Source organism: Malaclemys terrapin, chromosome 8 (assembly GCF_027887155.1).
Source record: "Malaclemys terrapin pileata isolate rMalTer1 chromosome 8, rMalTer1.hap1, whole genome shotgun sequence".
Taxonomy (NCBI): Eukaryota; Metazoa; Chordata; order Testudines; family Emydidae; genus Malaclemys; species Malaclemys terrapin.
The window spans coordinates 91,752,745-91,768,690 of NC_071512.1; the positions used below are offsets into that span (position 1 = coordinate 91,752,745).

A 15,946-nucleotide genomic window follows, 5' to 3' on the forward strand; every position below is an offset into this window, starting at 1 on the left:
TAACTCTCCAGTGAAGACATACTCTCTCTGTCCCTGTCCCCTGCCTGAAATGTATACTTTTACAGTGTGGAGAAAATGAATAAGAGAGTTATTTACTCCTTCACATAACACAAGAACCAGGAGTCATCCAATGGAATTAATGGGCAGCAAGTTTAAAACAAACAGAAGGAAATATTTCTTCACACAATACACAGTCAACCTGTGAACCTCATTGCCAGGGGATGTTGTGAAGGCCAAAACTATAATGGGGTTCAAAAAAGAACTAGATAAGTTCATGGAGGACAGGTCCAACAATGGCTATTAGCCAAGATGGTCAGATATGCAACTCCGTGCTCTGCGTGTCCCTAGCCTCTGATTGCCAGAAGCTGGGAGTGGATGACAGGGGATGGATCACTCCACAACTGCCTGTTCTGTTCATTCCCTCTGAAGCATCTGGCATTGGCCACTGTCGGAAGACAGGATACTGGGCTAGATGAATCATTGGTCTTGGTATGGCCGTTCTTACTTTTTATCTGAGAAAATCCTTAATCTAAAGTACGAGTCCTGAAGTGCACAGAATTCAGTGTTCTTAATACTAACCACAGGTTAGTTCAGGCATTTACCCTCTTTTTGTCCAATTACTCTGCAACCTCAACTAGGTTTTACTATACTCAATGTCCTTGAAGCCAGCTCCCCTACTCATCCAGACAAAAGAGCGTGTACTCTATCCTTCCATTGCCTTTAACTATCATCTACAGCGAACCCATATGATGTCCTTTGACCAAGGTCCTCTAGGTTTACATTTCTAAGCAGAGTTTCATTTTCAGTACTCCATTTCATAAACTCCTTTGCCACAGCATCAACCAACTCACTATTGTGTAAAGGTAACTCTAACCATATTGAGTAAGTCATAGCAAATCTGCCCACCTTATTCTTTTGAGGATTATGAAGACACAAAAGATGCCTGAGTACTGAAGCTAAGTTTAGTGAATAAACTTGGCAAACAATTTCTGCAGTCTATGGGCCCATAATCATAATATTTCATGGGATATAAACTGGATTAGTCACCCCTGACAAATGGAAGGTGTGGACTGATAAAACACTCCTGCTGTCGCACATCCAGTCTCCCAGAAACTGAGGGCACGTCTTCACTACCCGCCAGATCGGCGGGTAGCAATCAATCTATTGGGGATCAACTTATCGCGTCTAGTGAAGACGCGATAAAATCGATCCCCGATGGCTCTGCCATCGACTCCGGAAATCCACTGCGGCAAGAGGCGGAAGCGGAGTCGACGGCAGCGGTCGACTCACCGCCGTCCTCACAGCCAGGTAAGTCGACCTAAAATATGCAACTTCAGCATATAGCTGAAGTTGCGTATCTTAGGTCGACCCCCTCCCGTAGTGTAGACCTAGCCTGAGCTGCCTTATTCCAGTCATTGAACCAGACTGTGAACTCAAGTTTGAGAATTTCCTCAAAGAGAAAGATTGCTTCTTTCCTACCTCCTAGGACTGAGACCCTGAAGAGCTTAGGCTTATTAGACCCCTAGCCTTAACATTGTGAAAACACTTGTGCAGAGGAAGGGCTGAATTTTGAATTTCTGCCTGTGGCTTCCAAATTTTCACTTAAGCTCTCTGAAGGGCTAGGGCTCACAATGGAAGCCTGAGATATTTTACACTGGGACTCCACACTATACTATATGAGGCAATCAAGACCACAGAACTAATAACAGAACACCAAAGATTAGAACCTGGTCAGAAAATGGGGGGAAAAAAATGTGAACATCGAACCTGTCATTATACATAATGCTGGGGTCTAGCTCTAAAAAGATGAGAGGAGGAAAGGTTCTCCTGAAACAATAGTTGCTTGTTGGGAATCAGAGTTCTGAATCATGAACATTAACATCTAAATGCAGCAGCACCAATGTTTCTCTTAGGACTCTAAACGAGCATTTAAAATACAAGTTGGAAATAAGAAGCCAGCGATTTTTCAGTCACCTATTAGAAGAGACTTTTTTTTTTTTAATTATTGGCATGTCAATGTTAATTACTAACTTTTTCTATAGGCTTATCGTTTTAGAAGAAAAGCAGATGTTATGATACCACACAGATAAAGTGCATACATCAATTTTACTGTATTAGAAGAAAGGTGCAGCAACGCCCCCTTGTGTTGTAAAGAGAACTGATCAGGAACTAATGATAATTCTTTATATTTTTCTTGGTCTTAAATCATCTATTAACAGTGCTCTGAGCCCAAGATTAATTCATTCTTAAAAACAACACATATGAATAGTCTCCCCATTCTCTCTTTCGAACAAAGTTATAAGTTGTTATAAATGCATCATACGGGATGCTCTAAAAAGGGGCTCAAAAAGGGTAAATCAACACCTTCACAGTCAACAGGCTCAATCCATCTGAAATCAGAAAGCTGGTTTTAGTAACTTTGTCCCGCTATTACTCAACCAACTGCGATTCTTGAGCGAAAATTCCTTGGAACACCCAATTCCATTCTGTATTGCTCCTGTATTACCACTCCTCAGTTTGGAGAGTAACTCCATGTTCAGAATGGCAACTGGGCTTTGAGGAAAGATGTTGGGTAACCGCACTGAGCATGCTTAGGGATTGCTCTAAATATGATTATTAGAGATGAACCCAAATTGAAACTCCAGTTCTGACCAACTCTGAACTTTATGAAGTTTAGACCTAGATCCACACTTTGAGAAAGTTCAGATCCAAATATGAACTCTGCAGCTGGAACTCAAAATCTACAATGCGCTGACACAAAACCCTGGATCCAAAACATACCTAAACTCTGAAAAAGTTATAATTCAGAAATCAGCTCCATCTCTAGGTTTAATGCAGGGTAGTTTTCTCATCTAACAGCTGCGACCCTGTGCACTAGGTTGCAACACCACTCTGGTTTGGCCCATCCACTCCTTTGCAGATGGAGGCAGAGGGATGGATGGGCCAAATCTGAGTGACACTGCAACTCCATGTTACAGGTTGCAATGCCCAGAGCAAGGAGCTGGCTGGGTTCGTTCTCCAACTGTTGCCCTTCAAACTCACCTTTCAGCACCCCCACTATACTCGTGTGCATGCTGATGTAGCAAAAACTATGTTATTTGGTGACTTTTCTGCAACTTATTTCATCCCTGCACCTCTGCCATGAAATCTACTAAAAATTTCCAAAATTGCAGCCTTAACCATGAGCTTGACCATTTTGCTTGTAGACTGTACCCATTCCGCCATTCTTCATCTTTCTTTCTTGTCTTTTTTTAAGATTACAAGCTCTTTAGGGCAGGGACTGTGTTTTTTATAGTTCTATAGAATTTAGAACACTGTGCTAAGTGACAAATTATTAAAGAGAATTAATACCACCACCTGTAACTGCAAGGGTTGTTCCTTACTAGTTAATACTTACTTTAAATTTTGAAAACAAAAGGCTGCATTGCATTGCTCCAGAAAATAATGTGTTGTTCCGAATTTTAATAAGAAAACCCACAACAATATTAAAAGTGATTATATTCAAAGGCATACGCTAATGCAGTATGTTAGTGAACTCCGTTAAGACAACAAGGCTTATATGAGAAGAATGTGACAGACAGGCACCATTATTTAGCTCCAGGTACTTATCATTCTGGTTGTCGTAGCACTAGTAATCTTTTTTTTGCCCACTCTTATTTAAGCTGAATTGGTGAAATTCAGCCCTGACATAAGGTGCAACATCCCATTGACTACTATGTGAGCTCCACCAACTAACGGCAGAGCCTGAGTTCGATCCAGTATGATTTATGCATCTTACTCTGACTCTACGTTGAAAAGGCTTCAAGTACTAGACAGCATAGAATGTATATGCTGTGAAATCAAAGTATATTTCCTCTTTCCTAGAGTAATAATAAGTTGTACAGATGAAAGGAGGTTGGATAAAGGAGAGAGGAGGTGCTACAGCAGAGTGCATTAAGAATCATGGGAAATTATGCCTGTGGTTTCAATGCCTTACAAATAAATTTGTAACGCACACAGTGCTGGGATTTATTCTTTTATATTTCTACCGACTAAATCATTGGTTTACCAACATAAAATTTATCAAAACCCATAAGATATTTACATTTTCACTGTTGCCTTTGAGGATCTTCCACAAGACCCAGAGATTTTGCATTTGAAAACAAAATATTTTGTGTGTATATAGTGCAGTGGTTGGAGAATTAACAACCCTTCACCCTTTGGCTGAGACCAAGTACAGAAAGTTTGATAAACATTTTTGAGAAAGTATGAGCATGTTGAAAGAGGGCTTTATAACGGAAGTGGAGTTGCAATAATGGGTAGATGAATCATTGATTGCTCAATTTGTAAGGTAGAGCAGAGAAACGTCCCCTGCAGCTCCATGTAAGGCTTAGATTCTATAATCCTCCTTGACTCACACTTTTGCAAACCTGAAAGCTATAATATACACTCCAGAGTAGGCCAACAGTTTTCATCAGACATCAACATTTATAACCCATCTATGTTTTAAGTTAGTGTTACTAATTTTTAATATCTATGTGAATATCGCAGGGTACAGGGTACTCCCCCAGACTGGAACTCAGTGGGTAAATGAGCAATATAAAAAACAAAAAATGGAAAACAGAAAGTAAACAGAGGTCAGAAATAAATCTGTATGTAAGAAGCTCAGCTGGCTCCTTAGACCCAAATAAAACTAACTCAAAAACACATCGATTTCATGACTGACCCAGACTCCTGACACATCTCTAGTATATCTATACAACTCATTATGGACATCTCCAATGGTCAGTCTTCCTTTCCTGAATATCATTAGGGAGCAGCTATGAGACTTGAGACCACAATCCTCCTTCATGTGAGGCTTTGACAGTTGTCCTGGAATATTCTCATCCATTATCTCCACCTTCCCAAGGAGTTAGAGCACATCCTTTCAATCTCAAGCCTGGTTCTAGCTAAGTAGAGACACCTACTTAGTTTGATATCTACCTCCCAACAGAGATTTTGCCAGTTACACAAGTAATAAAGCATTAATTTATAACTGGCATACCTAGTTTCCAGAATGATATGCCTCCCCCACCCCCACCTTCCCATCACATGACTAGATTCTAAATCACATCATACTGAGCTTATAGGAAGAAATAGAAAGGAAACCTGAATTATAAGTTCGGTTAAAAAAATAGACAGGAGGCTGTAAAGGTAAGAGGCTTTGACTCAGGATGACTTTAATTTTATGTTCCATTGACAAGTTCACTAATGTTGGATTTCAAAGTCTCTTAAGATACCTCAAAACCAGAAAGATCCTACTGCTTCCATGAATAACTTCTGTAGGTCATTTCTAACACACATCAGACAATTTTGCACTTACATATTTATAAGCATTTTGAACTACTCCTTTAATTTTTAACCAAACCAAAATTTTTACATTTGTTCAGACCACAGAGTGTTAGTAATTTCATCAGTTAACTTCTTACAGTGTTCACCACTACAAAGTCAAAATTCCAAACTGTTGTACTGCAGTTATTTCCTAATCTATTTGAGATACCATAATGCGATACTGGTTGGTAAATGCTGACTTTAGTATTTTAACCACTATATCCCTCTCCCACCCATTTATTGAGTAATATCTTGAGGGCTCGTTCAAAAAAAAAAAAAAACAGCAGAATTTTAAGAATCTGAAACAATTTACCTGTCCTGGTAAGTGGTGATGGCAATACTCGGTGGCGTCAGCAAAGGCAAAGTTGTTGGTCTAGCGAGGATGTCTCTGTCAGGTGTCTTAGCTCTTTCACTTTGTCTGTGGGACAATGGTGGTAACTGCAAATTACATGAGCAACACCTTCTTCCTCTCCAGAGATCTATGCCGAGCATATTACTAGATGTACTATAAGACTTGCTCAGGCCACATTCTAAGTAATCTTTAGCAATCTGAAAAAAAAAAAAAGTAATTGAAGTTATGCAAATACATTTTTTCACAAAGAAAGAATATCAGCAATTAATTTACTTTCATACATATTTAGTATTTGGGGGGAGCTGAACTACTCACAAAATAAATCTTTATTCTTAGCTTCTGGAAAAATTTTACTACTGCCATATTACAAAGTTTTGTGCTCGTTTGCAAATTCACCGCTGTGAATTTCATAATATTTACAAATTGGAATCAATCCTCCAGTTCTGAAAGCTGAAGTTAAGCAGGAACGATCCCCAGCTGAATAGTCTACATTACATGGCAAACCTTCAAAATTTAAACTTTTCCTATAAATAGTCCATTTAGTGTTCATCCAAAATACCACTCCTCTCTCACACAACACAAAATCATGAATTACCTGTTAGCTCCCTTTTCTGTGAATCATCACAGATCATCAGGTTTTGCCCTATTCATACCAACTGGTGAAGATAGAGACCTCAGAGTTGGTGCTATCATATAGTCTGAATCATCCAAGATCTACTACTTGGGACAAATTCCCAGCTGAGGTACCTTAAATGATGTGGACAGTCCTAAAGAGAAGAGTCTGATCAGCCAAGTAGTTTTGTTCTCAAACTTCTACTGGTTTAATTCCAAAACATCACCAGTCCTGGAAGCTAGCTCCCATTCCTCCCACAGCTGAGCCAGAAGTACTTCTGTGTGGGAGATCAGCCTGAACCTTACAGTTCAGATCTGGTTCAAAATTTGGAACACCTCGAAAGTTCCAGGGCATCCTGACCTGAGGTTTTGATTCAATACATCATAAATGGAACCAACTGCAAAACGTGGAATATAGGTTCAAATTTTGAACCTTTCCAATGTTTAGGAGTATTTAGAGCTAAGACTTTGGTTCACATCTGTCATAACTAAAAGGGAAGGGTAACAGCCCTCCTGTGTACAATACTATAAAATCCCTCCTGGCCAGAGACTCCAAAATCCTTTTCCCTGTAAAGGGTTAAGAAGCTCAGGTAACCTGGCTGACATCTGACCCAAAGGACCAATAAGGGGACAAGATCCTTTCAAATCTTGGTGGAGGGAAGGCTTTTGTTTGTGCTCTTTGTTTTGGGGGTTGTTCGCTTTTGGGACTGAGAGGGACCAGACATCAATCCAGGTTCTCCAAATCTTTCTGAACAAGTCTCTCATATTTCAAACTTGTAAGTAAACAGCCAGGCAAGGCGTGTTAGTTTTTATCTTTGTTTTCTCAACTTGTAAATGTACCTTTTTGGTAGAGTGTTTATCTCTGTTTGCTGTAACTTGAACCTAAGGCTAGTGGTGATTCCTCTAGGCTCTTTAAGTTTGATTACCCTGTAAAGTTATTTTCCCTCCTGATTTTACAGAAATGATTTTTACCTTCTTCTTTAATTAAAAGCCTTCTTTTTAAGAACCTGATTGATTTTTCCTTGTTTTTAAGATCCAAGGGGGTTGGATCTTGATCCACCAGGAGATGGTGGGAGAAAGGAGGGGTATGGTTAATTTCTCCTTGTTTTAAGATCCAAGGGGTTTGGATCTGTATTCACCAGGGAATTGGTGAAGAGTCTCTCAAGGCTACCCAGGGAAGGGAATTAGCATTTTGGGAGTGGTGGCAGCGGACCAGATCTAAGCTGGTAGTTAAGCTTATAAGTTTTCATGCAGGCCCCCACATTTGTACCCTAAAAGTTCAAAGTGGGGAAGCAGCCTTGACAACATTCATCTCTACTTCTTATAAACTTTGAGGAAAACAAGTCAGATGATGCTCTTCCCCTTTATGCAGAAACTGACTGTACTTGGCCTGCAAGAGACTCCATTTTCACCATGCCAGTAAGTTCCACTAAGATTTTTCAATTTCCAGTTCAGAAGGCAAAGACAAGCACTATAAACGAAGTCTGTGGTAGCTAATTGTTCTCTGAAATCTTCACATCTAAAGTGAAAGGCAATCACATAATCACACCTGGCCAAAAACGTGAATTGTTTTAATGAAGGAATTGCTTTACTGAAGACATAATCGATAGTATAAGCCACCATACACAAGACATCATCTCAAAGTTTCCAGCCATCACTTCCAGTATCTAATTTTCTGCATAATCAGCTTCTTAAGATTCTATGAAGCAGTGTGTACAATCAATGCTCATGATAACTGTAGCCTGCCAGGCACTCTGGCTTATACTAAACACAGAGTGCTCTTAACATGCCTTTCTTGACTGTTCAATTCTTGCTCTCAGAAGGGTGTTAGTGGGCAATTGCTCTTCCTCCTGGAGTGTACTTTCACATTGGGTCCATCTTCCCTCTCCTCTTAACATCTAGATAGGGCCATTGAGACTTAGTGACGAAACATTGTCTGTAGTGTTTTCAGGATGCTCTATGCCTCCGTTTTATCAAACATCCAGTGCAGTCAATTGTCTCAACCAGTGTCTGGTTCAGATGGGGTAAGGATGAGAGAAAACAGGCTTATCCTCAAATTGCATAAGTCTGGAGCAATGTTGAGGCAACATGGAAATATGGCATTGGTTATATCTGCACCTTCATCTGAAGGTGTAGACCTGCCTTTTGTTACTCAAGTTAAGAATATAGTTGAATTTCCAGCTATCGTTAGAAAAATCAGAGTAGCCATAACCATGACAGCTTCTCCCCACCCCTGATCTGCAACAGCCCAGGATATTTTGACCATTTGTTTCAGATGTGGCCCTCAATACCCTCACCCTTATAACGGTCACCTTGAGATTAAAGGACTGCAATGTGCTTTATGGAATGCTACACCAGGAGCTGAAATTGGTGCAGAATGTGACAGTCTGTTAAGTGGTATATCTGTCAAAACCAAGGCAAGGAAGGTTACGTCTAGTGGCTGGAGCAGCGGTGGTCGTGCCCAGTGGTCAGAACCAAGGGTTAGTGCTGGAACCAGGAGTCAAGAGCAGGGCTGGAAGAAGACAACAGTAGGGCTGGGAGGTAGGCTGGACCCAGAACAAGGCTGGAGCAGGACCAGAGACAAGACTAGAGCAATAGCGGGGCTGGAACAGACTGAGGCCAGTGGAATCTGTCACCACTACCAAGCAGAGCCGAGTTCCAAGCCATGAAGTGACGTTGAGCAGAATAGGCTGCTGTTTCTCCTGCTCCGAGAGTCACCAGAGCAGCTCCAAGCTTGTGGATTGGCTGGTGCTCAACACAGGAATAACTCATCTCCACATGAGGCTTATTCAGCCTGTGGTCCAAGGATGACTCATCACCTCATAATATCTACCATGAACATACTGGTCTCAGGATGCAACAGATCCCATCCTGGCTAATTCCTTTGGGAGCACTGATGATGGCTGCCAGTACAGCTATTTCTGAAGGACAATACAACACATTTTAAATCGAGTAGAATCCAAGAGGGTTAACAATCTAGTTAAAAGTTGTGAAGTTGTATCACTTGTTTTAGAAAGTGATATTCCAATATCCTACTCGCCCAGTTATGCATCCTTCAAAACTTGCACTCAAAGTTAATAGTACTTCAAATTCAATATATTGAAAAAAGCAAGTGATTCCTAAGAGATAGCTTCATAATGCTGTCAGCTCTTAGACTAAAGGTGTGTGAAAGAAAGAGACAGGCCTTTTATAAGACGCCAAAGAACAAGTGTTGGTACAGTTATACATAGGGCTCTACCAAATTCACAGTCCATTTTGGTCACTTTCATGGTCATAGGATTTTAAAAATCGTAAATGTCATGATTCCAGCCATTTAAATTTGAAAATTCACAGTGGTGTAATTGTAGGGGTCCTAACCCAAAACAAAACAAGGTTATTGTAGGGGGCATTGCAGTACTGCTACCCTTACTTCTGCGCTGCTGCTGACGGCAGCAGTGCCTTCAGAGCTGGGCAGTTGGAGAGCAGAAGTGGCTGGCGAGGAGCCCAGCTCTGAAGGCAGAGCTGCCGCCAGCAGCAGCACAAAAATAAGGATGGCCTGGTATGGTATTGCCACCCTTACTTCTGCGCTGTTGCTGGTGGCAGCTCTGCCTTCTGGCTGGGAGCCCCTGTCAACTGCCACCAGTCTCCAGCCACCTAGCTCTGAAGGCAGCGCAGAAGTAAGGGTGGCAATACTGCAACCCCTCCCTAAAACAACCTTGTGACCGCTCCCCGCAACTCCCTTTTGGGTCAGGACCCCTAATTTGAGAAACACTGGTCTCCCCTGTGAAATCTATATAGCATAGGGGAAAAGCACACAAAAGACCAGATTTCACAGGGGGAAACCAGATTTAACGGTTCATGACACATTTTTCATGGAATTTGGTAGGGCCCTGGTTATACACCGATCTCTTCCCCAACAGTATAAATTTAAAAAATAAAACCAAGAACAATTCACTGATCTTATCACAGATAATGAGTCTCACTAATGGGTGACACAGGACATCCCTACAAGAGGCTGCCTGGAAGCTTTTTATGGAATTGGAGTTGTTAATGCCCTACGTGACCTCTGATGGCATGTGAAGGATTCAGATTTTGTTTCAGAATTATCTTGCTAACACAGAGAAAAGGAGCAGCTAAAATAGGGTAGAACCAACTGTTACACTGAATAGAAATGCTAAAGCAAGAATGTAAATTAGTTATGTATGCAATAGAGGCAATATGCTGTTATATTTGAGCAATCCAGGTACCATCACCCCAGCACTTCTTGACTGTACTGATAAATTAGGAGCCATTTCAGAAAACAAAGTCAAGATAAAAATGAAATGCACAATCTCAGCCAATGCCACCTGCTGCTTGTTTCAGATCATATTTTAAAAACTAGAAATTTAAACCTATTCATGTTCTCAATCACTTAGGTCAGATTCTGCCACCTTCACCTTGAGTAGTACTTTACTCCACAAGTAGTCCATCTGAATTCAATGGGACTCTTAACAGATTAAGGAATGGCATTCACATGGATAAAGATAGGAGAATTTGAAATATTATTCCTGTTAATTTCTTTACAGGATATGATTAAAATACATCTACAACTTGTATTTGACTATGAAGTTTGGCTTAAATAGATTGGATCAAATGTTCCTCCCTCTGTGGAGAAAGTCAATACAAGAAAGATGAACTTCTTAGGATTGTTTTATTGATAGCTATACAGCCTTGCCTTCTGACATTTGTCAACTGAACTTTGGACAAATAAAAGTAACAGGCATGTGGGTCCCAGAGCCTGAAACCCTCATTCACATGATGTAAGAGGTTTGATGTAAAGTTGGGAAATAAATATAATACATAAATTAATTAGTTGAGAATATTCTAAGAATTAAAAAAACCCTGCAGAAATATAATACCTTTCTCCCCCAGAAAGACAGATTTAAACTCCCCAACTTTACATCAAGCCTCAGTTAATTTATCCTGCAAAAGTCACCGAAACAGAGAGATACTTCCTTCTACAAACCATAAAGGTTCATTGTTGGGTGTACATCTAAAATGGAATTCCTATTTTATAAAATGCATTTAGCTCTATACAATAGAGCAAAATGGCCAAGATTTCATTTTTAAATGGGCGGCTAAAGTTAGATTTCTACATTCATCTTTTTATAGCTGCCTAGTTGTACGCAGTTTCACCTATGATAATTTAATGAGAGATTTGCAAATAACTATAGCTGGATGAAAATTTTGATGGAAACTGGGCAGGCAGGTGGTCTCCTGGAATCCACAGTTCCTGAGGGTCCCCAGTTTTCTGGCAGCCAGACAGGCTCCCTTGCTTGCTTCCCAGCAGCGCAACAAGCTGGCAGACTAGGCTCCCCACCTGGTGGGCTGCCAGGCTCACCAGACTGGTCTGCTCCTCACTTGACTGGCTCAACAAGCTATCCTGGCGGTCCACTCTCCCTGAGCTACTCGGTGGCTACGTGCCTGGCTGACTCCCTGGACAGCTAGCTCCTGGCTGCCCACCTCCCCAGCTAGCTGCTTTTCCAGACTCCTGCAGAGCCAATGAGCCCATCCAACAGCCAGCAAGCACAAGAATTCTGTTTTGATTCTCCCAAAATTGAACTTTTCTGGGAATCCCTTCCTGTGAAAATAGTGTGAGTTTTTGAGTTTTTGCCCCCATGAGGGATTTAAAAAAGTTTCCAATATGTGATTTTTGTGTGTGCGTGTGTGTGAGAAGGGAATTCCATTTTCTGGTCAGCTCTCTATAGAGCCACAAAAGAGATGCGTGGATTTAGTGCTGATGACTGATGTGAGACAGATGTGAGACCTGGTAAGCATAAGGAGTTCAAATGACCATACTGAAATGTACCACTGAGACATGGAGTTTTGGGACAGAAAGTGCTAAGTGGGTTTGCTGGCAAATCTCCCAGACAAACAAACAAACAACAGGTAAGGTAAACATTTATCTCAATCACTGATGCATTGGTCCACAAACGTTTTCAACATCATTTCAAGGATTCCTTTAAATCTCTCAATCAGCCTGTTAGTCTGGGCTGGTAGGGAGACGACCAGAAGTGTTGAACCTCACATTTCTCCACAGCCCTTTATGTAGGGCAGACAAAGTTTGACTCTGATCAGTCCAAACCTCATGGAGAAAACCCACCCAGTTAAATATTTTTAGCAAAGTGTCAGCCACCTTGTCTGCCTCAGAGCTACTGCTTCTGGATAGCAGGAGACACAACCTATTACTATTAGAATGTACTTTTTCCTTCTCCAGGTAACTTTGCTAAGGGGCCACACAATGTCCAGTGATTCTTTGAAAGGGTTACTCTATGATGGGAAGGGGGGAATCAGCAGGGCCGCCGGGGGGGGGGGGGGCGGCAAATGGGGCAATTTGCCTCAGGCCCCGGGCCCCGCAGGGGCCCCCACAAGAATATAGTATTCTATAGTATTGCAACTTTTTTTTTATGGAAGGGGCCCCCGAAATTGCTTTGCCCCAGGCCCCCTGAATCCTTTGGGCAGCCCTGGGAATCAAGGCAGCCTTACCTTTGTCTGTGAACTGCAGGAAGCCCGAGACCCAGTTCTGATAAGCCCGGCTTTTGACAAACCATTTATGGTTTTTACAAACATCTCTGATACAGGGCTTGGGACTGGGCTGATGCAAATCGTAAGAAAAGGGAAGAGACATCCCAGCGTATCTGAGCAAGAAATCACTCCCCCAAGTGTAAAACTACACAACAGTTGAAAAAGAATATTTTGTAGTGGTATGGGCCCTCAGAAAATTTCAGCCTTATCTTTTTGGACAACACTTCACTGTATAAACAGACTACTCACTACTCACCGGGTTGCATCAAATGAAACGGATGAATGTCAAGTTGCTAAAATGGAGCCTGGTACTCCAAGATTATAATGTGGAAGTAATTTATGTTAAAGGGAATACAAACTCAGTCACTGATGCTTTGTCCGGGAATTAAGTCAGTGGGTCCCCCTGAGGGTGCCAGACAACCACACTTGCTAATACCCAGTTCTGTTGGGGGTGGGGTGATGTGATAGTTGTGAGACCTGGGAAGTTTAAGAAACTCAAAACAACTATGTTGAAATGTGCCAGACAAGCATGGCTTCTTGGGATAATAACTGTTATGTGGATTTCCTAGGGAATCCCTGGAGAGTGGTTAATGCAAACTACACAACCCCAGTTATGCAAGAACCCAGCCTTTTGAAACTATGCCCTCAGGAGAGGGTCACTGACTTGTCTAAATTGCTCCAGGATACTGGAGATCAAAGGCCCAGGCTGTATGAAGAAATAGCTGAACTGTGCAGTGGGAGTCTGGTTCCTAATCTAAAAACTGACATGAACTTGGGACCAACAGGGAAACCCCCGTTGTTGTGTTTGAAAGACTGACAACTACTAAAGCCCTACGTCAGGGCTGAGGGTGACCTCTGGTAAGCTTTTAGCATATATTTAGGTTCTTTCATTCATGTACGTTTTCTCTGTAATGCTTTTGTCCTACAAATAAATATAGGTTTATAAGGTTGGTTGGTAACTGGTGTACAATGTTATAGCCACTGGAGAAAGAATAAACCGCAGGTGCTGAACTCTGGTCAGACCTGCTGGGATATCGCAGTGAGGTGCAAGCCTAAACTCCAGTCTGAAGGGAGAAAGACATGGGTCTCCATCCCAAGAGAAGTGATGGCTGAGAAGCTTAAGCTTTAAGCAGATGCCCTCAAGGAAGACCAGGCAGGTGGGTCAAAGGTGCAGTCAACTCTGAAACTGACACATATATGGTGTCAGTGTGTGCGATCTAGGACAGTGGGGAACTGTCAAAGTGCCAAAAACAGTGACAGCAAGTACTGTAGAAGGGAAAAGCACGGTGAAAAGTCTCAGTTTTGGGTGTGGAAGGTACAGTGAAATGAAAATGAGTTATGCAAAGCTGAAAAAAAGGCAGATGGCTGAGATATGCTGAAAAAGGCAGTTCAACACTGAAAAGCTCAAAGGCACAGCTCATTGACCAGCTATACACCAAGGACCAGAAAAGGAATCCCCAGGCAACATCCAGCCATTGGCAGAGAGTCCAGCAGGCAGGGGAAATCTTGAGGGGGAGGGAAGCTGGGAAGAAGCTGGCATATGCAGCAGTCATGCTCCATCCAGATCAGATGCACCACTGCAACTGGGATCATGGCGAGACTAACAGTTAGAGCAAGAGAATCTGTGGCTGGAGAGGGAAAGATTGCACCTGGAAGCCCAGATGCTTGCAGCTCAGGAGCAAGAGTACAGATCAGGAGAAGCAGCATCAGCATGAGTGAGAAGGAGAAGGATTATCAACTTCAGCTCAATATGGAAAAACTGCACCGGCAAAACATAATCTGGTAGGTGACCCCAGATCCCATGTACCTATCCGCTGGATGGCACAGACTCCATATTATTTCCTCGCTTTAAGAGGAGCATGTACATGCTTTTGAAATGGACCAGGTGGAGCAGGAGGACATAGTATGGTATCTGACTCCGCTACTGTTAGGGACAAAGGCTTTCTTGATGATCCAGCAAATGGACAGCATCTCTTGTCCAAGGGAGCCCCCCAACTCTTGCAGAAGGGTTGGAAAGACTTAGGCCTACTAGGACCCCATAAGACTGATGGGTGACTCCTGGTATGTTTACTGGCTGTTTAAATTTCTTTATTGTCTTAATACATTTTCTCTGTAATGCTTTTACATTAAGAACAACAGTGCTTGCTTAGAAAGTTCTGTGATAACTTGTAACAGCTGGCAATACACTGTTCCTATCCCTCAGAGAAAAAGCAAAACACAGAATTGACCTTTTGGCACACTGGTTTCAAACCCCACCCACCCACCCACCCCCCGCATCAGAGGGGAGAGGGACAAGGGTCCCTGCCTAGACACACGTGATGGCGGGAGTCCAGATTGGGTACTCCCGGAGTAAACCACAGAGGGAGGAATACATGTGAAGTTACCTGACAAAAGGCATTGGCTTGACAGCACCTGACAGAGCCACTGAAGGGAAAGCTTCAGACACACGACTCTGTCAACAGGCTGATATAGAGTGGAGGGGGAGACTCTTTTGTGGGTGGCAGAGGCAGTTCAGTCACCACGATTCATACAGTTCTTGGCCTCTTTAATGAGTTGCCAATTAGTGCAGAGCTGTACAGCATGGTGGAGAATTTGTGATGTGGGAGCAGGAACTGAGACCTATCAAACTCATCTGATATAGGGGGGGGTACCAAACATCCATTATATAGAAACATTTATCCATTGATTCAAACTAGTGACCTACAGGTGAAAGGTTCTGTACCTTATTTGTATTGTCTGAACGGCAGCCAGATCCCCAACAGATACTATCTTCAGAGAGGGTAATTTTAGTGTGTTTACACACACACACACACACACACACACACGAGAGATAAAGAATAAACACATATTAAAATTACCCTTTCCAATTAGTACTTGCTGGGGAATTGGCTAATGAACCATTATATATAACACCTACACACAAACCCAAACAAACTACATTAGAAGAATATTAAAGAATGGCTGCTGCTGGTATTAAAAGTGCTGGAGTGATATTGAAAATGTAACACTGTTACATATACTCTGGGAGAAGATGATTTTCCATTTTTAAAGATCCCAAGCTGTAATAAACAAGGCAATTACTGCTGTGAT

At 42.0% G+C, this 15,946-nt stretch overlaps 1 protein-coding gene across 1 annotated transcript in view; it reads right to left on the reverse strand.

Annotated features, from left to right (window-relative positions):
* The window catches only part of PDE4B (phosphodiesterase 4B), a 403,030-nt gene that overhangs the window by 331,083 nt on the left and 56,001 nt on the right, over window positions 1-15,946 (reverse strand). The window contains exon 3 of the mRNA XM_054038005.1: window positions 5,663-5,898. Coding sequence (XP_053893980.1) covers window positions 5,663-5,898 — 236 coding nt within the window. The remainder of the gene's footprint in view (window positions 1-5,662; window positions 5,899-15,946) is intronic.